We start from the raw sequence: 14,715 nt of genomic DNA on the forward strand, positions 1-14,715 counted from the left end.
CAGATGGATTAGCGAATTGATAAAGTTACATAGGCAAAAGGTTGCATTAAAGAGGAAGACCATAGTAGGTGTTGAGGTTAAGAATGAAGTCTCAAACTTGGCAACAAGCTTGCATCGAAGACATGAAACAAATCAATTGAAGAAAGAAGCATCAAGTGTTACCACTTAGTTTTAGTGGGAGTATGTCGATGTGTCTTTTATGTATGGGAGACGAATCCACATAGGTTGTCCAACCTCAAGGCAATACTGATGAAAACAAATATTTTTATGATATTATGTTTTTTGCAAGTTTACTAAATTTGCGGGAGGAGCTTTAGAATTTCCAAAAAGATCATAAATTGTTATAAAAGGAGCCTTGGTGTTTACCAAGAAGTTTAAAAGTTCAGTAGGAGTAGAAACTTGGTGTTACAAGAACATTGAAGCAGTAGAATGTGAGATTGATGTTTTGTCTCAAAGTGAGAAATTGTTGGGAGAGTAGAGGAAGAAAAAGAAAAGACATTGCAAGTATTGGGAAATGAGATTTGGGCCTAGAATCTAAACCATTTTATTATCTTCTTCGTTAATTTTAGCCATTACCTACTTTTATATGTAGTTTTTTCGTGAGATTAAAAAAGTAGCAGAAAGTGGGCAGTTCTTCGGCAGAGAGGAAGAAAAAGAACTTGGTATGTGGAGCATCGTCGAAAGCTAGTTCTCACAATTCTTGTGAGGTTTTTCATTCTGTGTTCCTTAACTAGTCATTATCGTGGTGCTTAGAAGCTACGTAGTCATTGTTGTGTGCTTAGAAGCTAGGTAGCCATTGTTCTAGAGTAAAAAATAAGCCCATTGTAATCTTCACATCACAGTTTAACCTACATTTGCAGTCCCAAGCTTGGGACGAATCAACAACGTTTATCTATAAAACTTAGTAGATTTCTCATTGATTTATTAGAGAATAATGCATTATCAATCGCGAATTTTGTTCCTCTAGACAAAATAACATTTGCTTTTCCAAACCTTCAATCAAGTTTAAAACTTAATATTGTATTGACTTTTGCTACAAATATTAATATTTTTGAAATATATTTTAGAATACTTTTTACTTTTAAGTATCATGTGCATAATTGCACTATCTATGAGGCATAGATTTGAGATTCATAATCTCTTTAGGAGATCTAAAAACTACTTCAATAATGTCCACTATCTCTTTGGAAGACTTAACAAAATTTGCAACATCCAAGTATTTTATATTAGGAGGGTCAAAAGAACTATTATGTATATGCAAACTTTGCTTTCAAACATTCTTTCCCTTTTTCTTCAACGAGGCTTTTAAAAAAAATCAACCAAAAACTTAGCATGACAGGTATCATTCACTTTACGCAAACATTTTTCAATACTTTGATGATCTCAAAATTTAACACAATTATCAATTATTTCAACACAGTTGGGTGAGATTTGACTTTTCATTTAAAAACTCATTGATTTGTTTGATCACTAGAAGACATGATACATAACTCATAATATACCTTTCATATCAAGTTTCTTAATATTGCTACTACAGGAGTATATACCATATATGCATTACTTTAAAATCACTTACACAACTTCAAGTGCATGCAATCAAACCGAGCACTTATTTCTTCAAGTGCATATTAATCAAAGTGAGCTTACATTTTTTAAACTTTATCGAAAACATAATTTAAACACACGTATCTACAATGTGAATTTTCCAGATTCATAGCATTCACATGGATTTCATCCATGACAATTATTTTCACAATTAATATCAAGAGTTATAGCCCTCCAACTTTGTCAACAATAAAATTATCACAAAGAGATGTATTTATATTAGAAATTGAATATACACCAAACATGCAAAACTACGTATAACTTATTAACTTATTGATCACAACAAAGAAAAAATAAATAACGTACCTTTTAACTTTATGAAAATGGCAAGACTCGTGCCAAAATAAGAGTTGTGAATTTGAGAAACGCTTTTCTTCTTTTCTTCTTAGATTTTCCTTTTGGGTGTGTTATTCAACAAAGGCATCACCCTTCTATAGACTTTTATGGACTTGGGGAGCAAAGAATAAGTCCTCGGTGAACAAGATTTATAATAGTAACTTGTTATTAAATTCATAATATACTCTTTAAAAACAGTCCTCCCTTTTAGCTTCGATCCCCCCAGAAAAAGTGGAAGATTCTAATCCACTTTATAATATGTATATATACATACAAAACAACATTTGCCAAGAATGGCAATATTTGCAACAAAGTTAGAAAGTTTGAGCGTCAACCTGTCCTTCGGTAGTAGTACCTGCAAGAGAACTCATCAACTTATAACTTATATCTCGCCACCAACAAAGAAATCGTGTGGAAAATGAGAGAAATAGAGACGTACACATAGATTTTAATGTTGTAAATCGAGGCATATTTTCGAAGAAGACGTTCCACAGCGTACCACTCGGAGCGATCTGATCCGTCTTGGTAGCCAATCCGTGGCATGTGGATTGAAGCTTTTAACAAGGAAATGAATAGCCATTCAATATAATGACACACAAACAATAGTTGACAAAAAGAGAATCAAAGTGTGAGAGGACAGCTTATCGACAATGATGTCGGGTTTTTAAAGCATGACATGAAGCGCAAGGCAGAGATCAAGAAGTGCAATGGTTACCAGAATTTTGTGCTGCTACGGAGGATGCCTTTAATATGCAGTTGTCCAAATGTGGAAGAGAAATGTTGGATCTTGGGACTTTTCGCCTCGGATTATAAGATTGTACAACACCCAAAGCAACCCATTGAGGAGCATTATCACTGTTGTCCTCTGCACAAGGGAAATATAGTCTAAACTATTTTCAATTTGATCATGTAAAAGCTTCCTGCTGTGAGCTTCAGTATCATGTAAAAGCATACTGATTAAAAAAAAAAGTGCTTTTTATAATCAAAAGTAGTTCAAGTTATAAAAACAAATAAAAAGCACTTAATCTACTAGTTAGAGGAAGCTTCCAATATTGATTAACTTGTATAATAAGTAAAAACTAAGGATAGAGACACCAGAGAGACATACACGAGAAAAGAGAGAAGAAATAAATTCTCAAATTGATTGATCAAAGATGAGGAATAGAGGCACGAGAAAAGAGAGAAGAAATAAATTCTCAAATTGATTGATCAAAGATGAGGAATAGAGGCACTATTTATAGGTTACAAGAGGAAACAAAATCTAGGAATAACCTCCTAACTTCCGTAACAAAAAAAGGAGATTTATTTGCTAAATTTAAACACAAAATCTAAACAACTTTAAAACAACTTCTAACTAAGTCCACATAATCTTAACTTCTAACTAATTCAACACTCCCCCTCAAGCTGGACTATACAGATTGAACAGTTTCAGCTTGATCAACAACCTTTCAAATACGGGTCTTAAGAGTCCTTTTGTTAGGATATGTGCAACTTGATCTGATGATGGAACATACATCAGATTTATAATTTTCTCTTCAATCTTCTCCTTGATAAAATGCCTGTCAACCTCAACATGTTTAGTACAATCATGATGCACTGGATTGTGTGCAATAGCAATTGCAGCCTTGTTGTCACAATAGACTTCCATTGAACTATCAAACCTGATCTTGAGTTCTTGGAGGAGGAGTTTCAGCCACATTATCTCACAAATACCATGAGATAATGCCCTGAATTCAGCCTCAGCACTACTTCTTGCAACAACTGGTTGTTTCTTACTCCTCCATGTAACAAGATTACCCCATACGAAGGTACAATATCCTGTCGTAGATCTCCTATCTTGAATAGAACCTGCCCAATCAGCATCTGTAAACACCTTAATCTTTCTGTCATCATCCTTTCCGAAAAATAATCCAAGCCTTGGAGTTCCTTTAAGATATCTAAGAATATGATACACGGCTTCCATGTGTTCTTCAGTAGGAGCATGCATGTATTGACTTACAACACTCACTGCAAATGCAATATCCGGCCTAGTGTGGGATAAATAGATTAATCTTCCAACAAGACGCTGATATCTCCCTTTATCAACGGGTACCCCATCTAGGCTCTCTCCCAACTTATGATTGGGACTTATTGGAGTATCAGATGGTTTACATCCAAGCATTCCGATTTCCTTCAAGAGGTCTAGTACATATTTTCTTTGACACACAGATATACCGGTTGTGCTCCTAGCAACTTCCATCCCTAGAAAATACCGAAGTGTTCCCAGGTCCTTTATTTCGAATTCCTTTCCAAGTGCCTGTTTTAGTCTCTCTATTTCTTCATGATGGTCACCTGTGACAATAATATCATCGACATAAACAATGAGGATGGTGATCTTACCTTGAGAGTGCCTATAGAACATTGTATGGTCAGTTTGAGCTTGGGTATATCCTTGTTTACAAACAGCCTTTGAAAATCGCCCGAACCATGCACGTGGGGATTGTTTTAAACCATAGAGAGATTTCTTCAGCTTACACACCTTTCCATCATACTTATCAATGTCAAATCCAGGAGGAAGGTCCATGTACACCTCTTCTTCCAAATCTCCATTGAGGAATGCATTCTTGACATCCAGTTGTTGTAGTTTCCAATCCAGATTTGCAGCAAGAGACAAGAGGACACGGATTGTGTTTAATTTTGCAACGGGTGCAAATGTCTCCTGATAGTCTACCCCAAAAGTCTGAGAGTATCCTTTGGCCACCAATCTTGCTTTATACCTTTCAATGGACCCATCAGCCTTATATTTGCCAGTAAAGATCCATCGGCATCCTACCGTTGGTTTATCTTGAGGACGATCAACTACTGTCCACGTATCATTAAGCTTCAAAGCCTTCATTTCATCATCTACCGCATTTTTCCACTGTGGATTGCTCATAGCCTCTTGAATGGATTTTGGTACCTCATTGGCTTCCAGATTAAGAGCCAAGGTCTGAACTGCTGAAGATAAATGACTATAACCAATACATCGAGCAATTGGATGTTGAGTACACGATCTCACACCCTTCCTAAGTGCAATAGGAAGATCAAGATCATTAGTCTTGTCTTGAGGCACAAGGGTAGATTGTTCAGTACCTAAGGACGAGATGGATTCATGACTTTTCTGTTGAGGCTGTGGTGGCTCCACTCCTCTTTGAACCGTTTGTCGCCGAGAATAAACAAGAGTCTCAGGTTGCTTGTCACTTCGATTTGGGTTGACTTGATCATCTTCATTATTACAGGAAATAATAGGAACTGACTCTTCTATCTGAGTAATTGGGACGATCGGGATAGGTATTTTTGGCTGAGGTGACTCGGTATTTAGACCATCAATCTCAGGTATTTTTGACTGAAGGGACTCAATTCTGGTATTTAGATCGTCAATCTCCCAAAAATTTCCATCAAGACTACTTCTAATAGGCTCAGTCTCCCCCTGAGGGGAATTTAGGGAGAAAAAAGATTGAGACTCAAAAAATGTGACATCCATGGTAGTGTAAAATTTATTGGTGAATGGACAATAGCATTTATAGCCTTTATGAGTAGAAGAGTAACCAAGGAAGACACACTTTCTGGCTTTTGGCTCCAATTTGTGACGTTCATGATCATAAACATGAGTGAATGCAGTACATCCAAATATTTTGAGGGGAATTGTGAGGACAGATCGGATTTGCGGATAGATAGTGAGTAAGATTTCTAGTGGAGTGTTAAATTTCAGAACACGAGACGGCATCCGATTAATGAGATAACAAGCAGTAAGGACAGCATCACCCCAAAAACAGTTAGGAACAAAATTGGTGAACATGAGAGCACGAGCAGTTTCTAAAAGATGCCTATTTTTTCTTTCAGCTATACCATTTTGTTGGGGGGGTAATGACACAGGAACTTTGGTGAATGATTCCATTTTGAGACAGGAAAGTTCCCAATATTTGATTAAAATATTTTGTCCCCTTATCTGTGCGAAGAATTTTGATTCTCGTATTAAATTGATTATGAATGAGAGAATGAAACTGTTGAAAGATTGATGCAGTTTCTGATTTTTCTTTAAGTAAATAGACCCAACAAACCCTAGTGTGGTCATCAGTGAAGGTAAGGAACCAACGTTTACCGGACATAGTTTTGATGCGAGACGACCCCCATAAATCACTATGAATCATTGTGAATGGACTGGATGGTATATACTCAACAGAAGGATAAGATGTACGAGAGTGTTTTGCAGAGTGTTTTGCAAGTTGACACACTTTGCAAGTAAAAAGGTCATTTTTATGAAAAAGTGAAGGGTACAAATGTTTAAGATACTGAAAACTCGGGTGCCCTAAACGGTGATGTAAAAGTAGAATTTGTTGTTCCCTAGAATTCGACTCACTACCAACCTGGAGAACTTGTTTATTTCTTAGACTTGGTCCTCTGAAGTAGTAGAGCCCTTCAAAGCCATCAGCATTGCCAATCGTCGTTCCCGTTATCAAGTCCTGAAACAAACACTTAGAGTCAGTGAACAGGGCTTGACACTTTAAATCATGAGTCAACTTCTGAACAGAAATTAGATTGCAACATAATTTAGGCACATGGAGCACTGAGTGCAATGTAATGTTTGGGCTAAGAATAACAGAATCAAAGCTCTTAATAATGGCCGATGACCCATTTGCAAGCTTGACATGTGTCTGAATCGGGTTGGGTGAGTACATGGTAAACATATCATGAAAAGCGGTCATATGATCAGTTGCACCCGAATCTAAGATCCACTGATCGGAATGCTGCTGACTTGTTAAAGCTGCACTAAAAATACCTCGTTGTGCCACAAAACTTGACGAAAGAGTAGACTCAACCGGCGGTGTTAAGAGGCGATAGAGCTGTTCAAGTTGTGCCTTCGAAAATGGAGGGAGAGAAATGGCCAAATCTTGGGAGTTTGACACACTAGGGCCCACTTGATAGCCGGAGGAGCTGGTTCGAGAAGATGGAGTATTTGTAGGTGGAGGTGGCCGATAATCCCCTGATAAATTCTTCCGTTGAGGACGACCATGGAGTTCCCAACACCGATCTTTTGTATGGTTTGTGCGCTTACAATGATCACACCATAGGTTGTTCCGCCGAGTAGATCGGGATGAAGGTGGTGGTGAACCTCGTGCCGCCAGAGCTGATGATTCCAGTGGGAGGGACAGAAGTTTTGTGTGTGTATCACCCATCATCACACGTTTACGGCTTGACTCCCAGCGAACTTCTGCGAAGATTTCGTCAATGGCTGGGATTGGCTTTGTGGCAAGTAAGCGACCACGCACATCATCTAATTCCGGACGAAGACTTGCAAGAAAATCATAAATTCGTTCCTTCTCGACGTGTTTGCGGAAGCGTTCAGCATCCTTCGAGTTCTCCCATTCGAGATTGAGACATAAATCAAGTTCAGCCCACAACCTAAGTAATGAGCTGTAGTATTGGGTAACATCGGATTCACCTTGTCGTAAGGAACGTGCCTTACTGCGTAATTCAAACAATTGAGCCAAGTTATCAAAATCAGAAAAAGCCATAGTGAGCGCATTCCAAAGATCATTTGCTGTTGAGTAGAAGATGAAGGATTCTTTAATGTCCTCCTCCATCGAGTTAATGAGTCATGTCATGACCATTGAGTTTTGTGCATCCCACACGGAAAAAGAAGGGTCAGCTTCATCTGGTTCTGCTATCGTGCCATTGATGTACCCGAGTCGACTGCGGCCACGAATAACTAGGAGGGCCGATCGAGACCATTGCAGAAAATTTTTTCCGTTGAGTTTTGGAGAGGTAATTTGGAGCGAAGTGTTTTAAGAGATAGAGATGTGAGGTGTCGTGGATGTGCTTTTAGGGAGAGAAATTGAGGTCGTATTCGATCCGTCGGAACTCTCATCCTTGCGCACATCAGTCATCATGGCTGTTTTAACCACTCTGGTGTCAATCTAAACCTAGCTCTGATACCATAAAAACTAAGGATAGAGACACCAAAGAGACATATACGAGAAAAGAGAGAAGAAATAAATTCTCAAATTGATTGATCAAAGATGAGGAATAGAGACACTATTTATAGGTTACAAGAGGAAACAAAATCTAGGAATAACCTCCTAACTTCCCTAACAAAAAAAGGAGATTTATTTGCTAAATTTAAATACAAAATCTAAACAACTTCTAACTAAGTCCACATAATCTTTAACTTCTAACTAATTCAACAATAAGTATTCACTTTAAAAACACTTTTGAATTCCCCTACTATTCCGTTGTTGCCAGAGAGGAATAGTTATGGAGGCATTCTTAGGACGTATCAATGGCTGGCCAAGGAAGTTTATTGGGAAAAAGTTGAAGGCAAGAGTCTGGATGTTCGTCAGTAAGTATGTCGTTCGTCACTACCTATTCCGTATGGGGTTAGACAGGATATTTCGGTGGACTTTGTGGAAGGGTTACCAAAATCTGAAGGCTGTAATTCTTCTTATAGTCGCTGTTGACCTATCAAAGTATGCCCATTTTATTCCTTTGAAGCATCCTTCATTCGGAACTACGATAGCTTGCATTTTTATCAACAGATTGTTAACTGCAGACACTAAAGGGAGGAAGCCCAATATAAGCTGAGGCTTCTTCCCTTGATGTGGCTGCAGCTCGCCAAAATTTCTGTGGCCACTATAAGCTGGCTTTTCTATAGTTATTAAACCTCATGTTAGGCCTCCAATTACAAAGTTATATTCTAGGGAGCAGGGGAGAGAGGCTGAGCCACGAGAGACGTTAGGAAATTCTGTTAGAGGGCCGAAGTCAGTTCGATGGCATTACAGTAAATAGTAGTATGGTATATAGGCTGGGGAGTGTGAGGTAAGAGCATCTTTCATTTGGTTTTGTTTAGCTATAACGTGGAGAGGATAGGGAGCTCTCGAAATCTCACTTGGCCCTTGATTCTTCTTTGAACATGAATAATACAATCGAAGTTCTATCAGCTTATCAACTTAACTTGACCTTACTCGAATACTACAAATGAAAAGGAAGAATAACCACTCTTTTTTCCCCACAGGAAACAACTATGTAATGGACAAAATTGAAGAATTCAAGCTGAACCAAAAAAATTCAAGAGATAAAGTTCAATTTAAATTCAAGAGATAAACTAGATCAAAGAATATTAATAAAATTAGATAAATAAATAATTTCCAAATACAAAAAGTATTATTTTCAACGGTGGTTTAGTGTATCAGAAAGTTTTGGATTATGACTAAATATTTTCCAGCTTCATCACATAACTTCGTAGCTGTATAGTTTACTTGTCTCATTAGGAAAGTTTTATCTTTGGTCCCTATAATTAGTTTAGTTATAAACTAGGAAGGACAGATACGGATATGAGACACAGATATGAAACAACACAGATACAGTGACACATCATTTTCTGAAAATTTAGGACATGACAAGGATACATTTATTAAAATATAAAATTTTCTAAATAATGAATTATATTTTTTTCCCTATACTCCTTTTCTATTCAATCAAGCTAGTTGGTTTCCAAAAATAAACAATTTCTCCGATATCAGGATGGAATCGTACGCACCACTAATTATACAAACATGGAGCAACTTGAATCATAGAAATCTTAGCACTGAGAGAGAAAAAGCAAACACTGACCAAGTTTTATGAGATGAAGATCACCAAGATGTAGGTCCTCGAATTCGGAAGCTCGTTGATATGCACAAGAGATGCTTTCAGAAAGTTTTTCCAGCGCATCAAACATCCCACCACGCCCCCAGTTTCCAGAATCATCAACACAACTGTGAATAGGAAAAGATACGTAGAAGAATGAGAACAAAAAGAACTTAGAAGAGAAGAACAAAAATAAAAAGAAGAAAAGTCAGATGATAGCCACGTGCATGCAATATGTCTCCTCTATGACTAACAAGTGGCAATTTTTCTCTTCCAATAATTATGTCTAGGTAATGCTTTTTCCATGACTAATAGATGAGATTATTTAAGGATTTGTGTTGTTTAAATTTTATTCATAGTATCACTTTCTTACAATATTTTTTTTTTATAAAAAAAATTCTTTTTTATTAATTATTTAAGTCGATTTAATTTAAATACTAAATAGTTGTATCAATATTTTTTAAGGTTACGAGGAAGATGGACTACAAACAAAATCAAGGAGATAATACATTGATTATAAAACATTCTGCTGCAGGGAGAGTGACAACATTGATTGTTTATGTCGATGATATCATTGTCACTAGCAATGATGGTAAGGAACATCATAAGCTAAGAAATTGTTTGATCCATGAGTTTGAAGTTAAAGAACGTGGAAAGCTAAAATATTTTCTTGGGATAGAAGTCGCCTATTCTAAACATGACATATTGACATATTCTTATTACAACATAAAGATATGGTTAACTACTTTTTGAAACAAGAAAGCTTTGTAGCAGACCAATGAGAATGCCAAATTGATCAAAATCATGGATTATGTGCAACCGAAGAGAGTCCTCTAGTAAATAAGAAACTTACCACAGGTTAGTTGGAAAATTAATATATCTCTTATACAAGACCAGTGTATGTCGTAGAAGTGCTAAGTCAATTTATGCATAGTCCAAAAGAAATTCACCTCCCAGCAATGTGCTAGATACTTCATTATTTGAAGAACTCCATTGAAGAGGATTTTTGTTTAAGACAGTTGAGAAAATCTAAAAGTTTATATAGATGCAGAATATGCAAGATCAATACACAATAGAAAATCAAATTTTGCCCATTGTGTTTTCTCCAGTAGAAACTGAGTGACAGTAAAAAGCAAAATTTAGTTGCAAGATCGAGTTCAGAAGCAAAATTTAAAACAATAGCGTTAAAATTATATTCATTCACCAGCTTGGAGGTGTTCGTGTTAAAATTATATTTGTATAGCTCTTTCTCCGTATTTTATTTCCTTATTTTTACTTATATAATAGGTAAGTGTTTCCTTATGTATTTTTTCTATTTCATTTTTCATTTTTTTTGTTCTTCCTTGTAATTAGCACTTAGTCTACCCTTATATCCCTCATTTGTAAGTAAGCAAGAATTTATTTCGTATCGTTAGTATCAACATTCATGAGTTTCTATCTTAGAATCAATTGGCAATGAGAGTAGTAGGTCACTTATATTATAAACCCTTATTAGGTCCCTTATCATTTCAATGAGGGACCCTTGCCCCCTCAAGATGGTGCCTCTTTTTGATTCACCAATCTTGATCAGATCCCATTTTTGGATCGGATGCTCGTTTGAGTTTTTGGGCCTGGATATCATATCAATATTCATGGGATTTCATCTCAAAACAAATTGACAATAAGAAAACTTGGCAATAGCCCACTTATATTATAAATCCTAGTCAGATCTCTTGTTTTTTCAATATGGGATCCTTAGCAGTTAAATACCAACAAGATAATAAAGCAAAAAGGCACCAAGAATAACATGTACGTAATAAAATAATTGAGAAAACAAAGTAAAAGAGAGGATCATGAATATTTTTTGCCAAAGTTACAAAGGCATAAAGCTCAAACCTGAATGCGATTGTAGGCTCAGATATACAATGGATTGACGGATGTGTGCAATCTCCATAGACAAAGTGAACAGAGCCAGAATCTGAAATTAGATCACCATCAACAGGTAAGATTGGATCTTCAACAGTTAATGAATGATATCCAAGGGCATCCCATTTAGACAGTTTCTTTTCTTCTGCCTTCTTCTTTACAGCCTCAAGTTTTAGACTCTTATCTCTAGATACAGTTTTCCGGTTTCCCAACTCCATGTTTTGATTAGCACCAGATTGAGATGCTTCCTTAAACTTCTCTATCCATGACCGATATGAGACTTCATCAAGACCCGGGTCAAAATTGGCATTGGTAGTACCTTCTCCAATAGAAAGATCGCAACCATCTGATAAATTCATTGGATTAACCAAAAATTTCCCATCATCCTTGTTTGATAATTTTTTATGGCGCAGAGCAATAACTCTTTCAGCCATTGCACTAATATTTGACACCTCAAACTCTCCTGGTTTTTCAGTGTCCATTTGCCCTTGATCAAAAATATGCAACCCAAATATGATAGATCGTAAGCCACCAGTTTCATTTACTGCAATTTCTTCAGCTTCCTGATCAATATAATCATCACCTACAACCTTTTGGCTAAGTTGCAATTTCCTTTCTGCCCTTCTCATAATAACCTGCACAAATAATCCAGAATCACAAAGGACTAAGGTGACCACGTTTGTTTCAAATATTACGCGGCAGATCTTACTTCTTCGACAGATTGGGATGTAACAAGATTTATCGACAACACATGATTCATTTGACCAATTCGATGCGCCCTTTGTAAAGCTTGCTTGTCCACCTGTGGATTCCAATCTTGTTCATAGAATATAACCTACAATATCATAAACATTGATCAATGAAAAAACTGAAGTAATAATTATTACCGTTTTCATACCTGTTAATTAATAAGAAAAATAATTATTCTTACTTAAAAACTTTAAAGAGTGGATACAAGAGTATAAATAGCAGTTGGAAAGAAGAAAGAAAACGAACCCCTTATCTATTAGGATAAGTAAACACTTCTACTCTGTTTGGTACCTCGAATTTTGAAGGATTTCAAAATCATAACGGATTTCAAAAGAATTCTGCTGTTTGATACCACATGATTTTGAATGATTTGAAATACTTAGTTTTGATGGAATAAAATTATTTGTATTCCAATGTCTCATAAGTAAGAAATACATAGCCTTCTTATATAGGAGAAAGGCAAAATACATAAAAGGAATGTAAATAAGAATAGAATAATAATTAATATTTACACCTAATTACAACTAATATTCACAAATATTCACAAATAAACCAACACTCCCCCTTAAGCTGGTTTAAAGATATCTTCCATTGCTAGCTTGTCAATCATCCTGTCAAATTGTACTTTTGGTAGTCCTTTCGTCAACACATCAGCAGTCTGTTCTATTGTTGGGAGATAAGGGATACATATCACACCAGTGTCCACTTTTTCCTTTATGAAATATTTGTCAATTTCAATATGCTTAGTCCTATCATGTTGGACTGGATTGTGGGCTATGGAGATGGCAGCCTTGTTGTCCCAATAAACTCATATGGGTGCGTTCTGAGAGACTTTCAATTCTTCAAGCAATCTTCTTATCCATATCCCTTCACAAATACCATGGGCTAAGGCCCTAAATTCAGCTTCAGCGCTACTTCTGGCTACTACATTTTGCTTTTTACTTCGCCAAGTGACTAAGTTACCTCCAACAAACGAACAGTAACCTGAAGTAGATCTTCTATCTATCGTACTTCCTGCCCAATCAGCATCGGTATAAACTTCAACCTATAAATGGTTGTGTTTTTTGAACAATATACCTTTTCCTGGGGGTTCCTTTCAGATATCTTAAAATTCTATAGGCAGCTAGCTTCAAAGTGACTGGTCCTGGTGAATGCATAAATTGGCTTACCATACTCACTGCAAAAGTAATATCTGGACGTGTGTGAGATAAGTAAATGAGTCTTCCCATAAGGCTTTGATATCGTTCCTTATCCTTCACTTCTTCTTTTGCAGCTTCCAATTTCAAATTAGGTTCAATAGGAGTCTCAGCTATCTTGCATCCAAGCAAACCTGTTTCTTCAAGTAAATCAAGAATGTATTTTCTTTGATTAACAAAGATACCTTTCTTAGATCTTGCAAACTCCATACCTAGGAAGTATTTTAACGTTCCTAGGTCCTTGATTTGAAATTCGCATGCAAGTCTTTTCTTTAAAGTGGCCAATTCTACTTCATCATCACCTGTAAGCACAATATCATCTACGTAGACAATCAAAATTGCAATTTTATTATTTCCAGAACGTTTATAGAAAATGGTATGATCAGCTTGACTCTGAAGAAATCCAATGTGGCCAAAAACCTCTCTGTTGCATTTGGTGAGCACCCGTTTCAGACCCTGAAGTTTCTTCATGAAACCATAACCCGGCCATCCTTGAAGAGGATTAGTTTTCCACCATTGATCAACAAACGGCATCAAGAGATGGGACTCTAACCAAGCATTTTCAAATCTAAAAGGAGTAGGGCCCCATTTAATATCTTTAGATGCCATTTTAATTGGATAATGGTCAGAAATGGTGCGAAAGAGTCTAGTAGCCCTTTGATCTGCAAAAATTGAGACCCATCCCTTAGATAAAAGAAAACGATCTAACCTCGAAAGAATTGGGGAGGAACGCATATTTGACCAAGTGTAAGAACCATTGTCCAAAGGAGGGTCCAGGAGGTCGTTGTTTGCCTCTAGTAGAAGGAGGTCCATAGATACCTGAGAACCACCCTGTCCTGCCATCAAAAAATCTGAAATTAAGGGAGACAGAGAAGGAACCCAACAAAGAATCTAAAATAGTTAACTTTTGTTCATTCCATAACACCAGGATACCCCCAGCAGTGTCCTCTGCCTCAAGAGCCGGCCAGCGAATATTACGAGAGCTCCAAATTGACTTAATTAACCTCCTATCTACCGAGCTTTTCTTTGTCTCCTGCAAACAAACTATGTCTGGATCTTCTTTACGAAGAAGATCCTTGATCAGAGCTCTTTTTGAGGCAGCTCCCATACCCCTCACATTCCAAGAGATCAGCTTCATTGAGCCACCGAAAGGCCCTCATCTACATTCTGCCTTGCTATCTTTGCCTCATTTTCCCAAGTAGCCAACAGATTCTTCAGCTCCCTACTCTCTGTATTGTTTGATTTTGTACCTTTGCTTGTAGCTTTGTTTTTATTTGGG

General features: G+C 36.8%; 2 protein-coding genes across 5 annotated transcripts in view; both read right to left on the minus strand.

The window, feature by feature from the left end:
- Window positions 1-2,080: 2,080 nt before the first annotated feature.
- The window catches only part of ASG3 (SNF2 domain-containing protein / helicase domain-containing protein), a 50,938-nt gene continuing 38,303 nt past the window's right edge, over window positions 2,081-14,715 (minus strand). For 2 of the 4 annotated variants that reach the window (XM_088126418.1, XM_088126417.1), the window contains 6 exons: window positions 12,200-12,325; window positions 11,461-12,125; window positions 9,571-9,713; window positions 2,657-2,806; window positions 2,381-2,495; window positions 2,081-2,296 (listed from right to left, as the gene is read on the minus strand). In XM_088126418.1, coding sequence (XP_087982544.1) covers window positions 2,272-2,296; window positions 2,381-2,495; window positions 2,657-2,806; window positions 9,571-9,713; window positions 11,461-12,125; window positions 12,200-12,325 — 1,224 coding nt within the window. In that variant the 3' untranslated portion in view covers window positions 2,081-2,271. Of the gene's footprint in view, window positions 2,297-2,380; window positions 2,496-2,656; window positions 2,827-6,326; window positions 6,423-9,570; window positions 9,714-11,460; window positions 12,126-12,199; window positions 12,326-14,715 lie in introns of those variants that run through there. The other 2 variants (XM_088126419.1, XR_015792202.1) reach the window with 2 other exon arrangements.
- On the minus strand, window positions 6,442-9,140 carry LOC148210258 (uncharacterized). Its single transcript, XM_088126574.1, has 2 exons — window positions 6,506-9,140; window positions 6,442-6,461 (listed from the first exon to the last, which is right to left on the minus strand). The coding sequence occupies exons 1-2, from the start codon at window positions 7,542-7,544 to the stop codon at window positions 6,442-6,444; spliced, it is 1,059 nt and encodes a 352-aa protein (XP_087982700.1). The 5' UTR covers window positions 7,545-9,140.

Source organism: Momordica charantia (assembly GCF_013281855.1).
Source record: "Momordica charantia cultivar OHB3-1 chromosome 7 unlocalized genomic scaffold, Mcharantia_2.0 BLBB01000007.1, whole genome shotgun sequence".
Classification (NCBI taxonomy): Eukaryota; Viridiplantae; Streptophyta; class Magnoliopsida; order Cucurbitales; family Cucurbitaceae; genus Momordica; species Momordica charantia.

Coding starts and splice junctions, on each gene's coding strand:
- LOC148210258 (XM_088126574.1), bottom strand. CDS start 7,544: ATGGAGGAGGACATTAAAGAATCCTTCATCTTCTACTCAACAGCAAAT. Junction 6,462..6,505: donor GCTCCATGTGCCTAAATTAT/GTTGCAATCTAA, acceptor CATGATTTAAAG/TGTCAAGCCCTGTTCACTGA.